General features: G+C 43.8%; 1 protein-coding gene across 1 annotated transcript in view; it reads right to left on the minus strand.

Annotated features, from left to right (window-relative positions):
• LOC110505725 (cysteine-rich motor neuron 1 protein) overlaps positions 1–18,976 on the minus strand; it is a 172,824-nt gene that overhangs the window by 137,679 nt on the left and 16,169 nt on the right. Inside the window, exon 2 of the mRNA XM_021585125.2 lies at positions 16,483–16,656. Coding sequence (XP_021440800.2) covers positions 16,483–16,656 — 174 coding nt within the window. The remainder of the gene's footprint in view (positions 1–16,482; positions 16,657–18,976) is intronic.

An 18,976-nucleotide genomic window follows, 5' to 3' on the forward strand; every position in this document is an offset into this window, starting at 1 on the left:
CTAATAAGTGAAATCTAATTTGCTCTCTACACTCTTAGATTTTTTAGAACCGATTTGGTTCCAGGTAAAACTATTTTGGGAAACATGTAGAAACCAAAAAGAGTTCTTCAAAGGGTTCTCCTATGGGGATAGCCGAAGAACACTAAGGTTCTAGATGGCACCTTTTTCTCTAAGAGTGTAGTGACAGCAAAACAAAAGATACAACATGTGATTCTTCGACCATTCAGAACAACTGTTCTTCTATTTCTGGTCAAAATGTGATATTAATTTCAACAACATGAAAACCAACCAAAGGAGAGTCTATGGGTCAACATCTAATCCATCTTTTTCATGTAATTTATTCTGTCTTGACAGAGAGTGTGACAAAGGGCCAGACGGATTATCAGGACGCGTACTCAGAGCATGCGCTGACCAGCTGGCAAGTTTTTTTCTGTAATGTACTGTAGTCTGTAATACATACAGTACATGTTTCAAGCAGACCAGCATAGTCCCTGTGCCCAAGAATGCCAAGGTAATCTGTCTAAATCCCTATGGCCCCATAGCAATCACATCTGTAGCCATAAAATGCTTTGAAAGGCTGGTCATGGCTCACATCAACACCATCATCCCAGACACCCTGGACCCACTCCAACAGATCCACAGATGACATAATCTCTATTGCACTCTAAACTGCCCTCTCCCATCTGGACAAGAGGAACAACTATGTGAGAATGTTGTTCATTTGGGGCAGCAGGGTAGCCTAGTGGTTAGAGCGTTGGGTTAGTAACCGAAAGGTTGCAAGTTCAAAATTCAAATTCCCGAGCTGACAAGGTACAAATCTGTCGTTCTGCCCCTGAACTAGGCAGTTAACCCACTGTTCCTAGGCCGTCATTGAAAATAAGAATTTGTTCTTAACTGACTTGCCGAGTTAAATAAAGGTATAATAAATTGACCACAACTGCGTTGTAGGCCTGATCACCGACAACGATGACACAGCCGACAGGGAGGAGGTCAGAGACCTGGCAGTGTGGTGCCAGGACAAGAACCTCTCCCTCAATGTCAGCAAGACATATGAGCTGATGGTGGACTGCAGGAAACGGAGGGCTGATCACGTCCCCATTCACATCGATGGGGCTTTATCGGGGTGGGTATGAGAGCTTCAAGTTCCTTGGTGTCCACATCACTAAGGTCCACACACAGTTGTGAAGAGGGCATGACAACGCTTCTTCCCCCTCAGGAGGCTGAAAAGACTTTGCATGGGCCCTCAGTTCCGCAAAAGGTTCTACAGCTGCTCCATCCAGAGCATCTTGACTGGCTGCATCACCGCTTGGTATGGCAACTGCTTGTCATCAGACCGCAAGGCGCTACAGAGGGTAGTACGTATGGCCCAGTACATCACTGTGGCCGAGCTCCCTGCATTTCAGGAGCTCTGTACCAGGCAGTGTTAGAGGAAGACCCTAAAAATTGTCAAGTCATAGACTGTACTCTCTGCTACCTCACGGCAAGCACGGTAATTATTATGAGCCGTTCTCCCCTCAGCACCCTCCTGTGATCTGCATTGAACCTTTTTGCAATCACTTTTTTTGACTCATCACATACGCTTCTGCTATTGTTTATTATCTGTCCTTTTGCCTAGTCACCTTATTCCTAGTTATACGTACATATCACCTCTATTACCTCGTACTCCTGCACATGGAATCCGTACTGGTACTCCGTGTATACAGCCAAGTTATCATTACTCATTGTGCATTTATTATTACTTTTATAATTATTTGTTATTACTTTTCTATTATTTATATATTTTCTCTCTCTCTGCATTGTTGGGAAGGGCTCGTAAGTAAGTATTGTTACGAATCCTGTGATTAATAAATTTTGATTTGTGTCCAGTGCTCACAGTAACCGGTGGCCATATTGGCCTTGTTGCCCTGTAAATGTGACACGGCCACAGCCTATTAACACATGTCTCTGTGACTATAGCGTTACAGCCTCGGCCAGACTCAGTGTCCCACCGGCCTAACAGATTGATGTGAATGAGTTTAGGAAGCCGCAGACGCAGCGGCTCTAAATCTTGGCTGAGGTCAGGTGGTGGAACAGAATACGTTGGCGGGCCGTATGGCTGTGCGGCGCAGCACTGGACAGATAGACACATGTTCCAAAAACATTTGCGTCTGCCAAAGTCGTCTGAGGTGAAACTCACTGCAGAAAGCAATGCATGCCATGGATCTGTTTACAGACCTCTAAAATGAATGACTTTCCCTGTGTCCCACATAGTCAGTTAATGTGCACATACACACTGAGAAATAGGGCCTTTCCTCTGCCTGACATTTATTAGGCACATTCATTCACTGCTCCATCTGAATGACATACATAAGGCATAACCTTGCATTACATTTCACTGCCTCGATCTGCGTTACATATTCTGTTGTGAAAGTATAGTCCTTTCTCCGTGGTTGTGGAAGGCTCCATGAAAACAGCACCATATTGAATAGAGAAGGCACATAGAATCAGGGAACTCTGCCTGCCTGTACAGAAACATGTTGATTTAGACATGAAGCAGCCGCAAATCCTCCCTCGTCTCGCTTTCTCCCCCTTCCCCTTTCTCTCTCTGTTTCCCTCTCTCTCTCTCTCTCTGTACACAACAGGGTCTGCTACAATTAGCACGGCCGTCTAATTGTTTTGAAAATAGGCAAATATCCAGGCAGCAGCACTGTAACCCTACCAAAGCAGAGATAGAAAGAGAGAGAGAGAGAGAGAACTCCTCAGCAGGAATGTGAGGCATTTCCTTTAATGTGCTTTGGCCTTGCTGGGTCAGGGGAACCAACTGACGCTCCCCTCGCCTCACACTGAGCAAACTCCCTGAAAAAAACTTCCTGTTTAGCAGTCCCCTGAATAAATATGGCTGAACTGAAATGTCTCTCTCTCATTCATAAGCTCTAATACTCAAATATTTGTTTCCACATGACTCTCTTACTGTACCTCAGTTGTTGTTTCTGTGATATCAATGACCATAGGGGTTGGCAAGACAGCGCAAACAGATATGAGACCAGTCTACTAGTCTAGATGCTCCTTGCCTGCCTGGCTGCGTGGCTCCCTAGCTGGTTCACACGGCTCTACTCACTCCTCACCCCTGAACGTTCCAGCAAAGTGTTCCTGCTGAGAGCTGAGAGTCTGTAGCGATAGTCCAGTCATCAGATCCTCAGGAGAGTACATCATTAAATGCTATAAAGACACAGTCACATTACAGCCCGATTCAGAGGCCAGAGATCAACGATGCTGGTCAAACATACTGTAGCAAGCAGCCTGTCTGTCAGTTACAGAACGTTTGTTCGTGTCACGCTCTTCGTACGAATGAGACCGAGGTGCAGAGTGGAATGCGTACATTCTTTATTACTATAAGAATGAACACTGAACAAACTAACCAAAATAACAAAACGACACGTGCTGCTATACAAATGAGTGCTGACAGGCAACTACACAGAAACAAGATCCAACGAAACACAAAAGGGAAATGGCTACCTAAATATGATCCCCAATCAGAGACAACGATAAACAGCTGTCTCCGTGCAGTCCAAAACTATATCAGGCCAACATAGAAATACAAAAACCCCTAGACCTACAACAACCCTAGACATACAAAAACCCTAGACAATACAAAAACTAGCGTACCCACCCTAGTCACACCCTGATCTAACCAAAATATAAAGAAATCAGAGATAACTAAGGTCAGGGCATGACAGTACCCCCCCCCCCCCAAAAAGGTGTGGACTGGGAACTGTACTGTCGCCGGAAACTCTGGACTGGGAACTGTCGCCGGAAGCTCTGGACTGGGAACTGTCGCCGGAAGCTCTGGACTGGGAACTGTCGCCAGAAGCTCTGGACTGGGAACTGTCGCCGGAAGCTCTGGACTGGGAACTGTCGCCGGAAGCTCTGGACTGGGAACTGTCGCCGGAAGCTCTGGACTGGGAACGGTCTCTGGACTGTGGAGGCGCACTGGAGATCTGGAGCGTAGAGCTGGCACAATGCGCCCTGGCTGGATCCTCATTTCAGCCCGGCAAGTGCGGGGCAATAGTACAGGACACAATGGGCGCTAGCACAGGACGCACTGGGCTGTGCAGACGCACCGGAAACACAGTACGCAGAGCCGGCACAGGATATCCTGGTCCAAGGAGGTGTACTGGAGACCAGGAGAGCTGAGCCGGCACTGTCCTGGTGGGATGCCCATTCTAGCCCGGCAAATGAGGAGCTGGAATAGAGCGCACCGGGCTATGAATGCGAACTGGAGACACCGTGCGCATCACTGCATAACACGGTGTCTGACCAGTCACACACTCCCCACGGTAAGCACGAGGAGTTGGCTCAGGTCTCCAAGAGGCAGCCCCATTTCGTGCTTGTCTTGTTGGTACAACTCTTCGTAATATCGCCGTTCCGCATTCGCTGCCTCTAAATCCTCCTTTGGACGGCGATACTCCCGAGCCTGCGTCCAGGCTCCTGCTCCATCCAGAATCTCCTCCCAGGTCCATTCCTCCTGAACACGCTGCTTAGTCCATTTTTGGTGGGACCTTCTGTCACGCTCGTCGTACGAAGGAGACCAAGGCACAGTGTGGTATTCATACATCCTTTATTATTATAAGAATGAACACTGAACAAACTAACCAAAATAACAAAACGACTATACAAATGAGTGCTGACAGGCAACTACACATAGGCAAGATCCCACGAAACACAAAAGGGAAATGGCTACCTAAATATGATCCCCAATCAGAGACAACGATAAACAGCTGTCTCTGATTGAGAACCATATCAGGCCAACATAGAAATACAAAAACCCCTAGACCTACAACAACACTAGACAAACAAAAACCAGCGTACCCACCTTAGTCAAACCCTGACCTAACCAAATTATAAGGAAAACAGAGACAACTAAAGTCAGGGCGTGACAGTTTGTGAGAATTTGTTATCCTCTTGATTGTTCCCTTTTTCACATACACCAATTAAGTAATATCTATTAAATATCTTCAATATGGAAACATACTGTTGTCTCATTACACAAATAGCTGTGACAAAGAATGTGACACCTGTCAGTTTGTTCAATTACTACATTCATTTTGGTCAGTTATATGTTCAGTAATAAACCCACACAGGAGTTTATAGATCAGTTAAAAGTTAACTCGTCAAGCAGTTGGTCTTGAGCAACTCCAACTAAGGACCTTGATCGGAGTGTCTCAACACAAGGGAGGACACAACAGCCACTTGGGACTAATTGGGACTAAAGAATTTCCTTAAACACTGAGGGCTCAATTTTCGGCCGGCGTTAAGCCAGCGCAATTGTCAAACACGCTCGTTTGCAGTTTCGACCTGTTAAAGCCATCGCTCTTCTATTTTCAAACCATTTGTTCCAGGATTGGTAATTTACCTGTCTTATGTGAGCTTGCTTGCAGGGAGGTGGGAGGGGTGGCAATGTCTGAGGTATGTCCTTAAAAACGTGCGCCAATTTCAGTGCCAATTTCAGTATGTGCTGGTTGGGATATTTAATACCAACCAAAAGCTGGTCTTAGCAGTAATGCTGTTGGTTTTGGCATGGATTTTGACAACGGAAGTGCAGTCTATCCAGCCGTGATGCACAATGCCCATGGAACATGAGAGATGTGCTTTTTGTGCACCTAAACCTTGTATTTAGAAACATACAAACATAATGTTTATTCACATTTCATTTAATTTGATTACAAACCAAGCATAGCCTCCCCTCCTCTCAATGAAGCCTCTTCTGTTTGTCATGCATTTGAGCTTAGAAATAAATCTTAATCACCAAAGCTTTATTAAAAATTTGGCGGAGGCAAAACAGTGGTCAGAAATCCTTTTTTAAAATCTATTACATAATTTTAGCCAGCTCCAGTTATTATTTTGTATGTGCGTAAAAAATCCTACATGCAGGCTTTATTCCCACCATGAACGTGAGATGAGATCATCCGGTGGCCCCTCCATATAGGCTATATGCCCACCATGGAACGGGAGATGAGATCATCCGGTGGCCCCTCCATATAGGCTATATGCCCACCATGGAACTTGAGATGAGATCATCCAGTGGCACTAATATTTAGAAACGTTTAAGTTATTTTCCAGTAACAATCGCTTGTTCTCCATTTAGTTTGATTAAAAAACAAGCCCTTACCCTACTATAGCAAAAGCTGGTTCAACAGCAATGCATCTGGTGTCTTTCGGATCTTGGCCATGCATTAGCCAAGGAACCTATCCATAAAAGGTTTCTAAATGGTCTACTCATGAGGGTTTTGCCGACATGCTTTTGCATTATTCACTATTCACATAGGCCTACCTGCAGTGCATACTCCATTCGGCTTGTATTCATCCCCATTTCCAAAGAGCGCCTCATGTCCGGTGACCAAAGACTCCAACAAACATAGACTGCTCAAAATGTTCAGTCCTATAACGTCGTATCATCAGTAGGCCTATCGTGCTTATTGAGAACGTGCCTCCCACATACAAAACAATTTACGTGAGCCTGGTAAGGAGACTTTCAATGTGTAAAGGCTTATACTCGTTAAAGCCAATTACAACAATGTTGACTGTCAACACTCTAAACATATTGAGCAGATGCTAAATATTTGTTTAAACTTTTGATATCACTCGTTACTGTAGCCTATGCTGGGATTGGACGAGAATATTCTGTGCCCCCAGCTGAATTTGAGCGGATGACAATGCAAAGACCTTCAATAACCTACAGAAATTGAGACGAACGCATGCAATAATAAGCCATGGAACGGCTTGATTGGCCAGTGTGTGGCCAAGCCCTCATCACACCTACAACTTGTATATTCATCAAAACCCAGACCTTTTGCGCCACAGCCAGCTATTGGGCTCAAAATAACAGCTGTGAAAATAGCAAAAATATGTATGACACACTCCCTGACCTATAACGCTACCGGCAGAGCTTAGATTCACAATAGAGAAAGGGGGATACCTAGTCAGTTGTACAACTGAATGCCTTCAACTGAAATGTCTTCCGCATTTAACCCAACCCCTCTGAATCAGAGAGGTGCAGGGAGCTGCCTTAATCGATATCCAAGTCTTCTGTGCCGGGGAACAGTGGGTTAACTGCCTTGCTCAGGGGCAGAACGACAGATTTTTTTACCTTGGCAGCTCGGGGATTCGATCCTGCAACCTTTCGGTTAGTGGCCCAACGATCTAACCACTAACATTATGTTTATTAAAATATAGCCCTCAGTGAGCAAAGAGACCTGAAGACTCCTTATCAGGTTATGATATGACAAAAAATACAGTTTTCTAAGCTAAAAATATCATTAAAGGCTTGAAAGGTCAACATGCTATTCCAGTTTCATTGAAGATTGATTTTCTGCAGTAGAAGCAGGCGTGCGGAATATGGGTGTCAGTAGGAGCGAAAAGAGCAAGAGCATTATCAATCTCCTGTTGAACTTTCAGGAGACCTTTGTCTCTGTGTTAGAGAGTATTTAAAGGCCATTAGGGCAGAATGCATGATCAGGGGTCATTCAGCCTATCAGAAAACATCATAAGAACACACTATCACTATCACAACCTATCAGAACACACTAGCCGTACAGATCAACCTATGAGAAAACACCAGCCGTGCCTGCTCAACCTATCAGAGCGCATCAACCAGCCATACAGATCCAATCTATCACAACACACCTTCAGAGGTCATCAGGCCTATCACAACACAACAGGCTTGGAGATGTACCGCACAGATTATTTAAGATTTATTTGTTCAACAAACTCATGACAGATCACATAATTTACAATCCTGACATACTGTACATTTGTCCAGAGGTACTTTTTCAGTCAGATTGGTAATCTTTTACAAGGACATGGCTGCTAGTGCTATTGTGTGCACCTGGATTGGGCCTTATTCACCTTCTCTGTTCCGCGGGTGATGTGGAGGTAAACCCAGGCCCTGCATGTCCCCAGGCACCCTCATTTGTTGACTTCTGTGATCGAAAAAGCCTTGGTTTCATGCATGTCAACATCAGAAGCCTCCTCCCTAAGTTTGTCTTACTCACTGCTCTAGCACACTCTGCTAACCCTGATGTCCTTGCCGTGTCTGAATCCTGGCTCAGGAAGGCCACCAAAAATTCTGAGATTTCCATACCCAACTATAACATCTTCCGTCAAGATAGAACTGCCAAAGGAGGAGGAGTTGCAGTCTACTGCAGAGATAGCCTGCAAAGTAATGTCATACTTTCCAGGTCCATACCCAAACAGTTCGAACTACTAATTTTGAAAATTACTCTCTCCAGAAATAAGTCTCTCACTGTTGCCGCCTGCTACCGACCCCCCTCAGCTCCCAGCTGTGCCCTGGACACCATTTGTGAATTGATCGCCCCCCATCTAGCTTCAGAGTTTGTTCTGTTAGGTGACCTAAACTGGGATATGCTTAACACCCCGGCAGTCCTACAATCTAAGCTAGATGCCCTCAATCTCACTCAAATCATCAAGGAACCCACCAGGTACAACCCTAACTCTGTAAACAAGGGCACCCTCATTGATGTCATCCTGACCAACTGGCCCTCCAAATACACCTCCGCTGTCTTCAACCAGGATCTCAGCGATCACTGCCTCATTGCCTGTATCCGCTATGGAGCCGCAGTCAAACGACCACCCCTCATCACTGTCAAACGCTCCCTAAAACACTTCTGTGAGCAGGCCTTTCTAATCGACCTGGCCCGGGTATCCTGGAAGGACATTGACCTCATCCCGTCAGTTGAGGATGCCTGGTCTTTCTTTAAAAGTAACTTCCTCACCATTTTAGATAAGCATGCTCCGTTCAAAAAATGCAGAACTAAGAACAGATATAGCCCCTGGTTCACTCCAGACCTGACTGCCCTCGACCAGCACAAAAACATCCTGTGGCGGACTGCACTAACATCGAAGAGTCCCCGCGATATGCAACTGTTCAGGGAAGTCAGGAACCAATACACACAGTCAGTCAGGAAAGCTAAAGCCAACTTCTTCAGGCAGAAGTTTGCATCCTGTAGCTCCAACTCCAAAAAGTTCTGGGACACTGTGAAGTCCATGGAGAACAAGAGCACCTCCTCCCAGCTGCCCACTGCACTGAGGCTAGGTAACACGGTCACCACCGATAAATCCATGATTATCGAAAACTTCAACAAGCATTTCTCAACGGCTGGCCATGCCTTCCGCCTGGCTACTCCAACCTCGTCCAACAGCTCCCCCCCCCCGCAGCTACTCGCCCAAGCCTCTCCAGGTTCTCCTTTACCCAAATCCAGATAGCAGATGTTCTGAAAGAGCTGCAAAACCTGGACCCGTACAAATCAGCTGGGCTTGACAATCTGGACCCTCTATTCCTGAAACTATCCGCCGCCATTGTCGCAACCCCTATTACCAGCCTGTTCAACCTCTCTTTCATATCGTCTGAGATCCCCAAGGATTGGAAAGCTGCCGCAGTCATCCCCCTCTTCAAAGGGGGCGACACCCTGGACCCAAACTGTTACAGACCAATATCCATCCTGCCCTGCCTATCTAAGGTCTTCGAAAGCCAAGTCAACAAACAGATCACTGACCATCTTGAATCCCACCGTACCTTCTCCGCTGTGCAATCTGGTTTCCGAGCCGGTCACGGGTGTACCTCAGCCACGCTCAAGGTACTAAACGATATCATAACCGCCATCGATAAAAGACAGTACTGTGCAGCCGTCTTCATAGACCTTGCCAAGGCTTTCGACTCTGTCAATCACCGTATTCTTATCGGCAGACTCAGTAGCCTCGGTTTTTCGGATGACTGCCTTGCCTGGTTCACCAATTACTTTGCAGACAGAGTTCAGTGTGTCAAATCGGAGGGCATGCTGTCCGGTCCTCTGGCAGTCTCTATGGGGGTGCCACAGGGTTCAATTCTCGGGCCGACTCTTTTCTCTGTATATATCAATGATGTTTCTCATGCTGCGGGCGATTCCCTGATCCACCTCTACGCAGACGACACCATTCTATATACTTCCGGCCCGTCCTTGGACACTGTGCTATCTAACCTCCAAACGAGCTTCAATGCCATACAGCACTCCTTCCGTGGCCTCCAACTGCTCTTAAACGCTAGTAAAACCAAATGCATGCTTTTCAACCGTTCGCTGCCTGCACCCGCACGCCTGACCAGCATCACCACCCTGGATGGTTCCGACCTTGAATATGTGGACATCTATAAGTACCTAGGTGTCTGGCTAGACTCTAAACTCTCCTTCCAGACCCATATCAAACATCTCCAATCGAAAATCAAATCAAGAGTCGGCTTTCTATTCCGCAACAAAGCCTCCTTCACTCACGCCGCCAAACTTACCCTAGTAAAACTGACTATCCTACCGATCCTCGACTTCGGCGATGTCATCTACAAAATTGCTTCCAACACTCTACTCAGCAAACTGGATGCAGTTTATCACAGTGCCATCCGTTTTGTCACTAAAGCACCTTATACCACCCACCACTGCGACTTGTATGCTCTAGTCGGCTGGCCCTCGCTACATATTCGTCGCCAGACCCACTGGCTCCAGGTCATCTACAAGTCCATGCTAGGTAAAGCTCCGCCTTATCTCAGTTCACTGGTTACGATGGCAACACCCATCCGTAGCACGCGCTCCAGCAGGTGTATCTCACTGATCATCCCTAAAGCCAACACCTCATTTGGCCGCCTTTCGTTCCAGTTCTCTGCTGCCTGTGATTGGAACGAATTGCAAAAATCGCTGAAGTTGGAGACTTTTATCTCCCTCACCAACTTCAAACATCTGCTATCTGAGCAGCTAACCGATCGCTGCAGCTGTACATAGTCTATTGGTAAATAGCCCACCCATCTTCACCTACCTCATCCCCATACTGTTTTTATTTATTTATTTTTCTGCTCTTTTGCACACCAATATCTCTATCTCTACCTGTACATAACCATCTGATAATTTATCACTCCAGTGTTAATCTGCATAATTGTAATTATTTGCCTACCTTCTCATGCCTTTTGCACACAATGTATATATAGACTCCCCTTTTTTCTACTGTGTTATTGACTTGTTAATTGTTTACTCCATGTGTAACTCTGTGTTGTCTGTTCACACTGCTATGCCTTATCTTGGCCAGGTCGCAGTTGCAAATGAGAACTTGTTCTCAACTAGCCTACCTGGTTAAATAAAGGTGAAATAAAAAAAATAAAAAATAAAAAAATTGCCAGAAGGAGGAGGCTTTGGTCGCAATCCAGGCAGACTACATTGCAGCAGATTACTATATCAAATGGTTAGCTGATACACTACATGGTCAAACGTATGTGGACAGCTGCTCGTCGAACATCTCATTCCAAAATCATGGGCATTTTTACGTAGTTGGTCCCCCTTTAGCTGTAACAGTCTCCACTCTTCTGTGAAGGCTTTCCCCTAGATTTTGGAACATTGCTGCGGAGACTTGCTTCCATTCAGCCACAAGGGCATTAGTTATTCCATTATTCCTGCTCCACCAAACCTTACAGTTGCAAGTGAGTGTTGCAACCGAGGACAGACGATTTCTACGTGCTACGCGCTTCAGCACTCAGCAGTCCCGTTCTGTGAGCTTGTGTGGCTTACCCTTTCAAAGCTGAGCCGTTGTTGTTCCTAGATGTTTCCACTTCACAATAACCGCACCTACAGTTGACTGTGACCGAGGCAACTCTAGCAGCGCAGAGATTTGACAAACTGACTTGTTGGAAAGGTGGCATCCTATGATGGTGCCACGTTGAAAGTCACTGAGCTCTTCAGTACAGGCCATCCTACTACCAATGTTTGTCTATGGAGATTGCATGGAGGTGTACTCAATTTTATACACTTGTCAGCAAGAGGTGTGCCTGAAATAGCTGGATCCACTCATTTTAAGCAGCTTCGGCCATGTAGTGCAGTTTTGGCCATGTAGTGTATGTTAAACACCTACCCAGGAGATGTGAGATCATGCAGGAATGTGGTAAGCCTGGAACACGGCCATTGTGTAATCAAGAATTATGGTAATAATACCTCTTCATTTGATGGGGGTTTAATATGAAATCAATATGGGTATTGTCTACTCACTCAGGATACTAAAGATAAGACAACCAGATGAGTCACGACCAACAGTCATGACCATAAATAGCAGGCATGAAAATGTATGGTATTACAACTGGACAAATGCACCCCTCTCCACTTCCACATTCGAAATCAATCAGCTTGCTTCACCCAAGTAGTGCAAAAATGAAAAACAACCCGGCTTTATGTAACAGCCCAGAAAATGAATAATTCTGTCTCGAAATATGATTCTCAGGAATAGAGGAAATGGCCCATTATCATGGGGCTCTTTCCTGATGACATATCACATCACATTTATTTAAAAAGCCCTTTTTACATCAGCAGATGTCACAAAGTGCTTATACAGAAACCAAGCCTAAAACCCCAAACAGAAAGCAATGCAGATGTAGAAGCCCGGTTGCTAAGAAAAACTCCCTAGAAAGTCAGGAACCTAGGAAGAAACCTTGAGTAGTATTTGGATTTCAATTTTTAAAAATCTTACATTAATTTATTAATATTGATCAATACCAACACACCATTTTGATTTGGCAAATATTTCAATATATTGTTGAACATAATATACTCTATTTGCATATCAAACTTCCAGAGTGGGATCTCAGCTACTTTTAGAGTTATGATCCAATTTGTAAGCATTACCAACCGAGTGATTGTGAAAAGAGAGGAAGATGGTGCTGCAGTGGATAACAGACGAGGGCTCCTGACCAATTCTGCTATTTTGTGTGTGTTTTTACACTGATCTTAACGTTTCGTACATAATATCTATGTCATCATTTCCTATGACCTAAAATAGCTTATGGTCACCGATACCTTGTGCTTTTTGGCTGTTCGGACTGCAGGAAAAATAAAAAAAATCAAATCGGATATGCAAATGAATAGGATTTGAGTCACATCTGCCCATTTGAACACGGCTTAATTTAACCGACTCTGAGAAACTCTAAAAGGAAGAATGGGATAAAATCACAAATACAGATGTGCAAAGCTAATACAGACATACCCAAGATGACTCAAAGGTGCTTCTACAAAGTATTGACTCAGGGGTGTGAATACTTACAGTACCAGTCAAAAGTTTGGACATACCTACTCATTCAAGGGTTTTTCTTTATTTTTACTATTTTCTACATTGTAGAATAATAGTGAAAACATCAAAACTATGAAATAACACATAGAATCACGTAGTAACCAAAAAACAATTCACTGATTTGATTTTGATTTGACTCAACCAGCTTTACCAACAGTCTTCACATATGCTGAGCACTTGTTGGATGCTTTCCCTTCACTCTGCGGTGAAACTCATCCCAAACCATCTATTTGGGTTGAGGTCGGGTGATTGTGGAGGCCAGGTCATCTGATGTAGCACTCCATCACTATCCTTCTTTGTCAAATAGCCCTTACACAGCCTGGAGGTGTGTTGGGTCATTGTCCTGTTGAAAAACAAATGATAATCCCACTAAATAAAAAAAGATGGGATAGCATACCACTGCAGAATGCTGTGGTAGCCATGCTGGTTAACTGTGCCTTGAATTCTAAATAAATCACTGACAGTGTCAACAGCAAAGCACCCCCACACCATCACACCTCCTCCATGCTTCGGGGTGGGAACCACACATGCGATCATCCGTTCCCCTACTCTGCGTCTCACAAAGAAGGGGTATTGATGAGTCCAAAAATCTCTAATTTGGACTCATCAGAAAGGAAAGATTTCCACCAGTATAATGTCCATTGCTCGTGTTTCTTGGCCGAAACAAGTCTCTTAGTCTTATTGATGGTAGTGGTTTCTTTGAAGCAATTCGACCATGAAGGCCTGATTCTCGCAGTCTCTGAACAGTTGATGTTGAGATGTTTTGGTTACTTTAACTAAGTGAAGCATTTATTTTGGCCGCAATTTCTGAGACTGATAATTCTATTGAACTTATCATCTGTAGTAGAGGTAACTCTGGATCTTCCTGTGGTGGTCCTCATGAGAGCTAGTTTCATCAAAGCGCTCAATGGTTTTTGTGACTGCACTTGAAGAAACTTTCAAAGTTCTCAAAATTTTCCACATTGACTGACCTTTATGTCTTAAAGTAATGATGAACTGTCTTTTCTCTTTGCTTAGTTCAGCTGTTCTTGCCATAATATGGACTTGGTCTTTTACCAAATAGGGCTATCTTCTGTATACCACCCCTACCTTGTCACAACACAACTGATTGGCTCAAATGCATTAAGAAGGAAAGAAATTCCTTGCACACCTGTTAATTTAAACAGATTCCAGGTGACTACCTCATGAAGCTGGCTGAGAAAATGTCAAGAGTGTGCAAAGCTTTCATCAAGGCAAAGGGTGGCTACTTTGAAGAATCTGAAATATATTTTAATTTGTGGTTACTACATGATTCCATTATTTCATAGTTTTGATGTCTTCACTATTATTCTACAATCTAGAAAATAGTACAAATAAAGAAAAACTTTAAAGTAGTTTTTAAATTTAACTAGGCAAGTCAAAAATTATTATTTACAATGACGACCTACCCAGGCCAAACCTGGACGACGCTGGGCCAATTGTGCACCGCCCTATGGGTCTGCCCTCTTTGAACCAAAACAAGGCTCATTGGTACGCTGAGAAATGTCTGTAAAACCTATGATGCTGTTGATTATAATAATCCCAGTCTGTACTCAGTGTAATCTCTCAGTCTGTGGTTACGGGAGCAAGAGTTCATTCTACACACACATCCAAAGGACTACCTTGCCAAGACAGAGAGCAGACACACACACATAGACGCAGAAGCAAGCACGCACGCACACACACACACAGACAGACAGACAGACAGACACACATACACACAGACAGACAGGACCCAGACCACCAACGTTCACAACACCTTCCACCACCAGCCATAACAAATGACTGAACCAGCCAAACAGGACACAACAGGATACATTGGTTTTTAGGAGCATATATCCACGTGGGTGATGGAAAGATTAACACACTCCAGTTGGTTGTAGTAATGCTATGAAGTTGATTGGCAACCGCCATAAAGTCCAAAGAAGAAAAAGAAGCCTGAACAAAGGAGGAGAGATGACGAGAAACAAATGTACCGTTTTATCTGTGGATTAATTGTCGGAGTAGAGGACCTTGTGCATTTCAGGTAAAATAACAACCCAATGTTTATATCCCAGGACAAATTAGCTAGCAACAGCAAGCTATCTAGGTAAATTGGCAGAAATTTGTAATGCTTTTTGACCTGTCCCCAAATTAATATAATTGGTTCAGTGTCTGTTTTGATATTTCAACCTACATGTCCTGATCGTGTCTGGTGTGGGTGAACAAAATCAACCTGCGCACGACAGAGCATGCCAACGCACGAATGCACGTGTGCGGTGGTCTGGTCAGCATGTGAAGGTATACCTGCCACAATTTAACAACAAGGGCCCTCATCCCCATTGCTAGGATGGTTGGTTGCTATAACAAACCTATATTCTGGTGATTTAATTGGCCGTCTGCTGCCAGAGAACTGTGAACACAACTGCAGACACTGAGATAAAGTCTGGGTAACCATGGGGGACTGCATTCTGATAGGCCTATTAGAATCCTTATCAGCTTTTCAACAAAAAGCTGGTTTGTTTGTGTGGTTGTTTTTTTGAATATCACAGATGCACTGAGGAGAGCCTGTCAGAGAAAAAATATCTGACTAAACAAACAAAACCCCTCACACTAAAAAAATACAAAATGGGAGAAAACAGGAGCAGCAAAAGAGTAGATAAATAAATGACAAAATTGTGTAGCGCCAGAGATTTACGAGTTGTTATTCAAAGTGCAACTGTAACAGAATTTGAAATATGCTGGGGGAACAACAGAAAGGGATGAAGATCCTGAAAACCAAGCTCAGTGACAGCTATTCAATCAGTATGGAGGCTGCATACCACCCCTAAGCGAAGCTGGGAATTGATCATTCAGTTTGATTTATGTCTGGGCATTTAGTAATTAATAAAGAAGCACATAAAAATTAGCTGAGTTAATTACTGCCAATAATATATCCTATAGAACTGGAAGAGGCATATGGGCGCGAACATAATATTGAGAAAACCACTATGAAAACCTAACAGTACGAGTCAAATCAGAACTCAAACTACCAACGCACTTGATGATCCATTTAAAGTCAAAGCATCTAACAAACCATCCATACAGATGGTAACTAACAGTAGACTACACAGCATACATTACTGCATGAAAACACCTTGTGTGCTTGTGGCTTCAAACATGACTACGCATGCTCTACTACCCACTCTTAGGAACTGCATCATGCAGGCCAGAGAGAGAGAAAGGTGTTTTGTCGAGCTGTGTTCCATTCTGGGAATAATGTTCCTCCTTCTAAATATCCTTCTTCTATCAACTGAGCCATACAGGTTCAAGAGGACAAACATTAATATTTCATTGTTAAACATTAATTGACATGCATAATACCTTCAATCTTCCTCAGAGCGGTCTGGCATGCGTCCTGGCTGGGGAACTCAAATGGGTTGTTGCAGGTCCGTATGCTGTCACACTCACACCTCCCGTCGATGATGTTGCAGCCTGTGATCAGGTTCTCATTGCACGGCTCAAATCCCAACAGTTGGTCGTCGTCCCAGTTTTCATCTGGTCAGGACCAGGAAAGGTACAGTGAGGACAATGTAATTGTAAGATTACATCAAATCAAGGACATCAACACATTTGTTTTTATCAAGTTGACAATATAACATTTCATTAATGTTTCAATTCCAGATTTGTTTTCATAACGCCTCCAACAATCCTAACTGGAAAGCATTACCGGTACTCACACTATCCCCCAAGAATGTATTGCAAATAAAACACTATAAAGGTCAGTAATTTTCAACTCCTCAGCTGAAATATTGATCAGTATGTTACAGTGGGAACATTGCAAATGGCACCCTATCCCTATTATAGTGCACTACATTTGACCAGAGCTATATGGGCCTTGGTCAAAAGTAGTGCACTACACAGGGAAGAGGGTACCATTTGGGACGAAACCAGTATATCCAGGTGTAGGAAGAAGCATTCCATTCCACTATCTAGCTCCCCACCACATCATCAGTGATTTTATCCCCACAGAGTCAATCTCAGCCCCTAGACCCCAACACACTGCTATCTGACAGCAACATTATGAAGTTGGATTTGCAGTGCAAATAGGGCATTGTGTGTGTGTGAGCGTGGGTGTGTGCCTGCATGTGCATGTGTGTGTGTGCCCGCTTGAGCACGTGTGCCCACTCTAGCGCTTGTGTTGGCATAGAGTATGATGTTTTCATCTTCTATCTCTGAGCATAGAAGTGACATTGAGTGAAAGTGTGTGCGTATGGACAGATACAGTAAAGTATGTGTATATTATTGTCAATAACTGTTTGTGAAATGCATACGCTTCAAGATCAGAGAACACAATGTACATGTGACTCATCATTATATAAACATCTAGCATTACCAATACAGTAACAATACATAGCCAAAGTATATGGACACCTGCTTGTCAAACATCTCATTCCAAAATCATGTTATCCACTACTTTATCAAAATCAAAATGGAAGATGTTAAATTATTTATCATTTATCGTTCAAAATGCGGTAATAATTGATAAGGGCATTGCCTAACTCAAGCGTTTTTAGAAACCTCCCACTGACATCAAAGTATGATTTATATGACATTTTGAATTATGCAGCATTCAACACATTCTGTATCTGAAATTAGAACTTGTTTTAAAAGTTGGATGAAATCCTCATTGAAACAGTAAACCCAACACCAAAGCAATGCTAAAAGAAAAGTAATAAAGTTGGGGCCTCATGGCATCTGAAGCCCCTGTGATTTTGTTTGAGGATAGCTCCCTGGTTCCAGTCTCAGACAGCACACTGTGGTGGCACCGGATAGTTATCTTAGAAGGGGGCCCTGCCTGGCTACATGAAGGAGCAGGCAGTATTTGTATTAGCTGGTACTGAAGGTACCTATTAATTACTCAAGACAACAAAGATATTTCAAACATTTAAGCTTTTAAATGTACAGTAATTTCGCGTAGGAGAGGAAAATTAAAGAACTATCGTCGTCTGACAAAATGATGCAACAAAAGCACAAATAAAAATGGTTCTTGCTTTTAAGAAAATAGGATATTTTTTAATTGATTTACAGTAGCTACAGAAGATGCTCTGCTCTACCTATCCTGGACTTGTGTTTTTCGCTAGCTCAGGATTCTAACCTAGGGCTTTATTTCTTTAGTTCTGCCAGCCAACCCCCTAACCCCTCCATCTTTTCTTCTGGTCCTAAATTATATCCACTATCCAGCCCTGGAAATTCTATCACTTCTCCCAGGCCCACGATTGATGGCATACCTGGGCTCAAATACTATTTGAAGTCTTTCCAACACTTTTAGCATTTGCTCTAGTCTGCCTGGAGTGCAAGATAATTGGGGTTTGCTCTTTTGCAACTATTCTATTGGTTCCTTCTATGCCAGGCAAGCACAATCAAGCCCAGGTAAAGTATTTGAAATTAGTTCGTATTAGTATTTGAACCCCGGTCTGTTTGAGAGACTTCAGGGACGAAAAGGGGGAGCGTGACAAGGAAGAAGCATTGGGGGAAGAGGTAAACATTTCCGCTTGTCTTCCCTCACTACAGACACCAAATTTAATCCAGCCTTCACTGGCCCTATTTGTGGGAGCATCAGAAAAACACTGGGGCACAAAATCACCCTTGACGGCAGTCACAGCAGGCACATCCATCTTTGGGCAAAGGTGTTAAAGGGTTGTCTCACCACCGAGTGTTCTGGATTTTACTTGAGCTGGTGAGCCTGTCATGGCCTCTGGCGTCACTCAATTAAATGTGTCTTCATTTCTTTCTGTTATCTCACAGTTTATTCCCCCAAATCACATTATAGTGAGTGGAAACAATATTTTATTGAGTTGAAATCCATTCATAAATC

This window comes from Oncorhynchus mykiss, chromosome 25, assembly GCF_013265735.2.
Source record: "Oncorhynchus mykiss isolate Arlee chromosome 25, USDA_OmykA_1.1, whole genome shotgun sequence".
Taxonomy (NCBI): domain Eukaryota; kingdom Metazoa; phylum Chordata; class Actinopteri; order Salmoniformes; family Salmonidae; genus Oncorhynchus; species Oncorhynchus mykiss.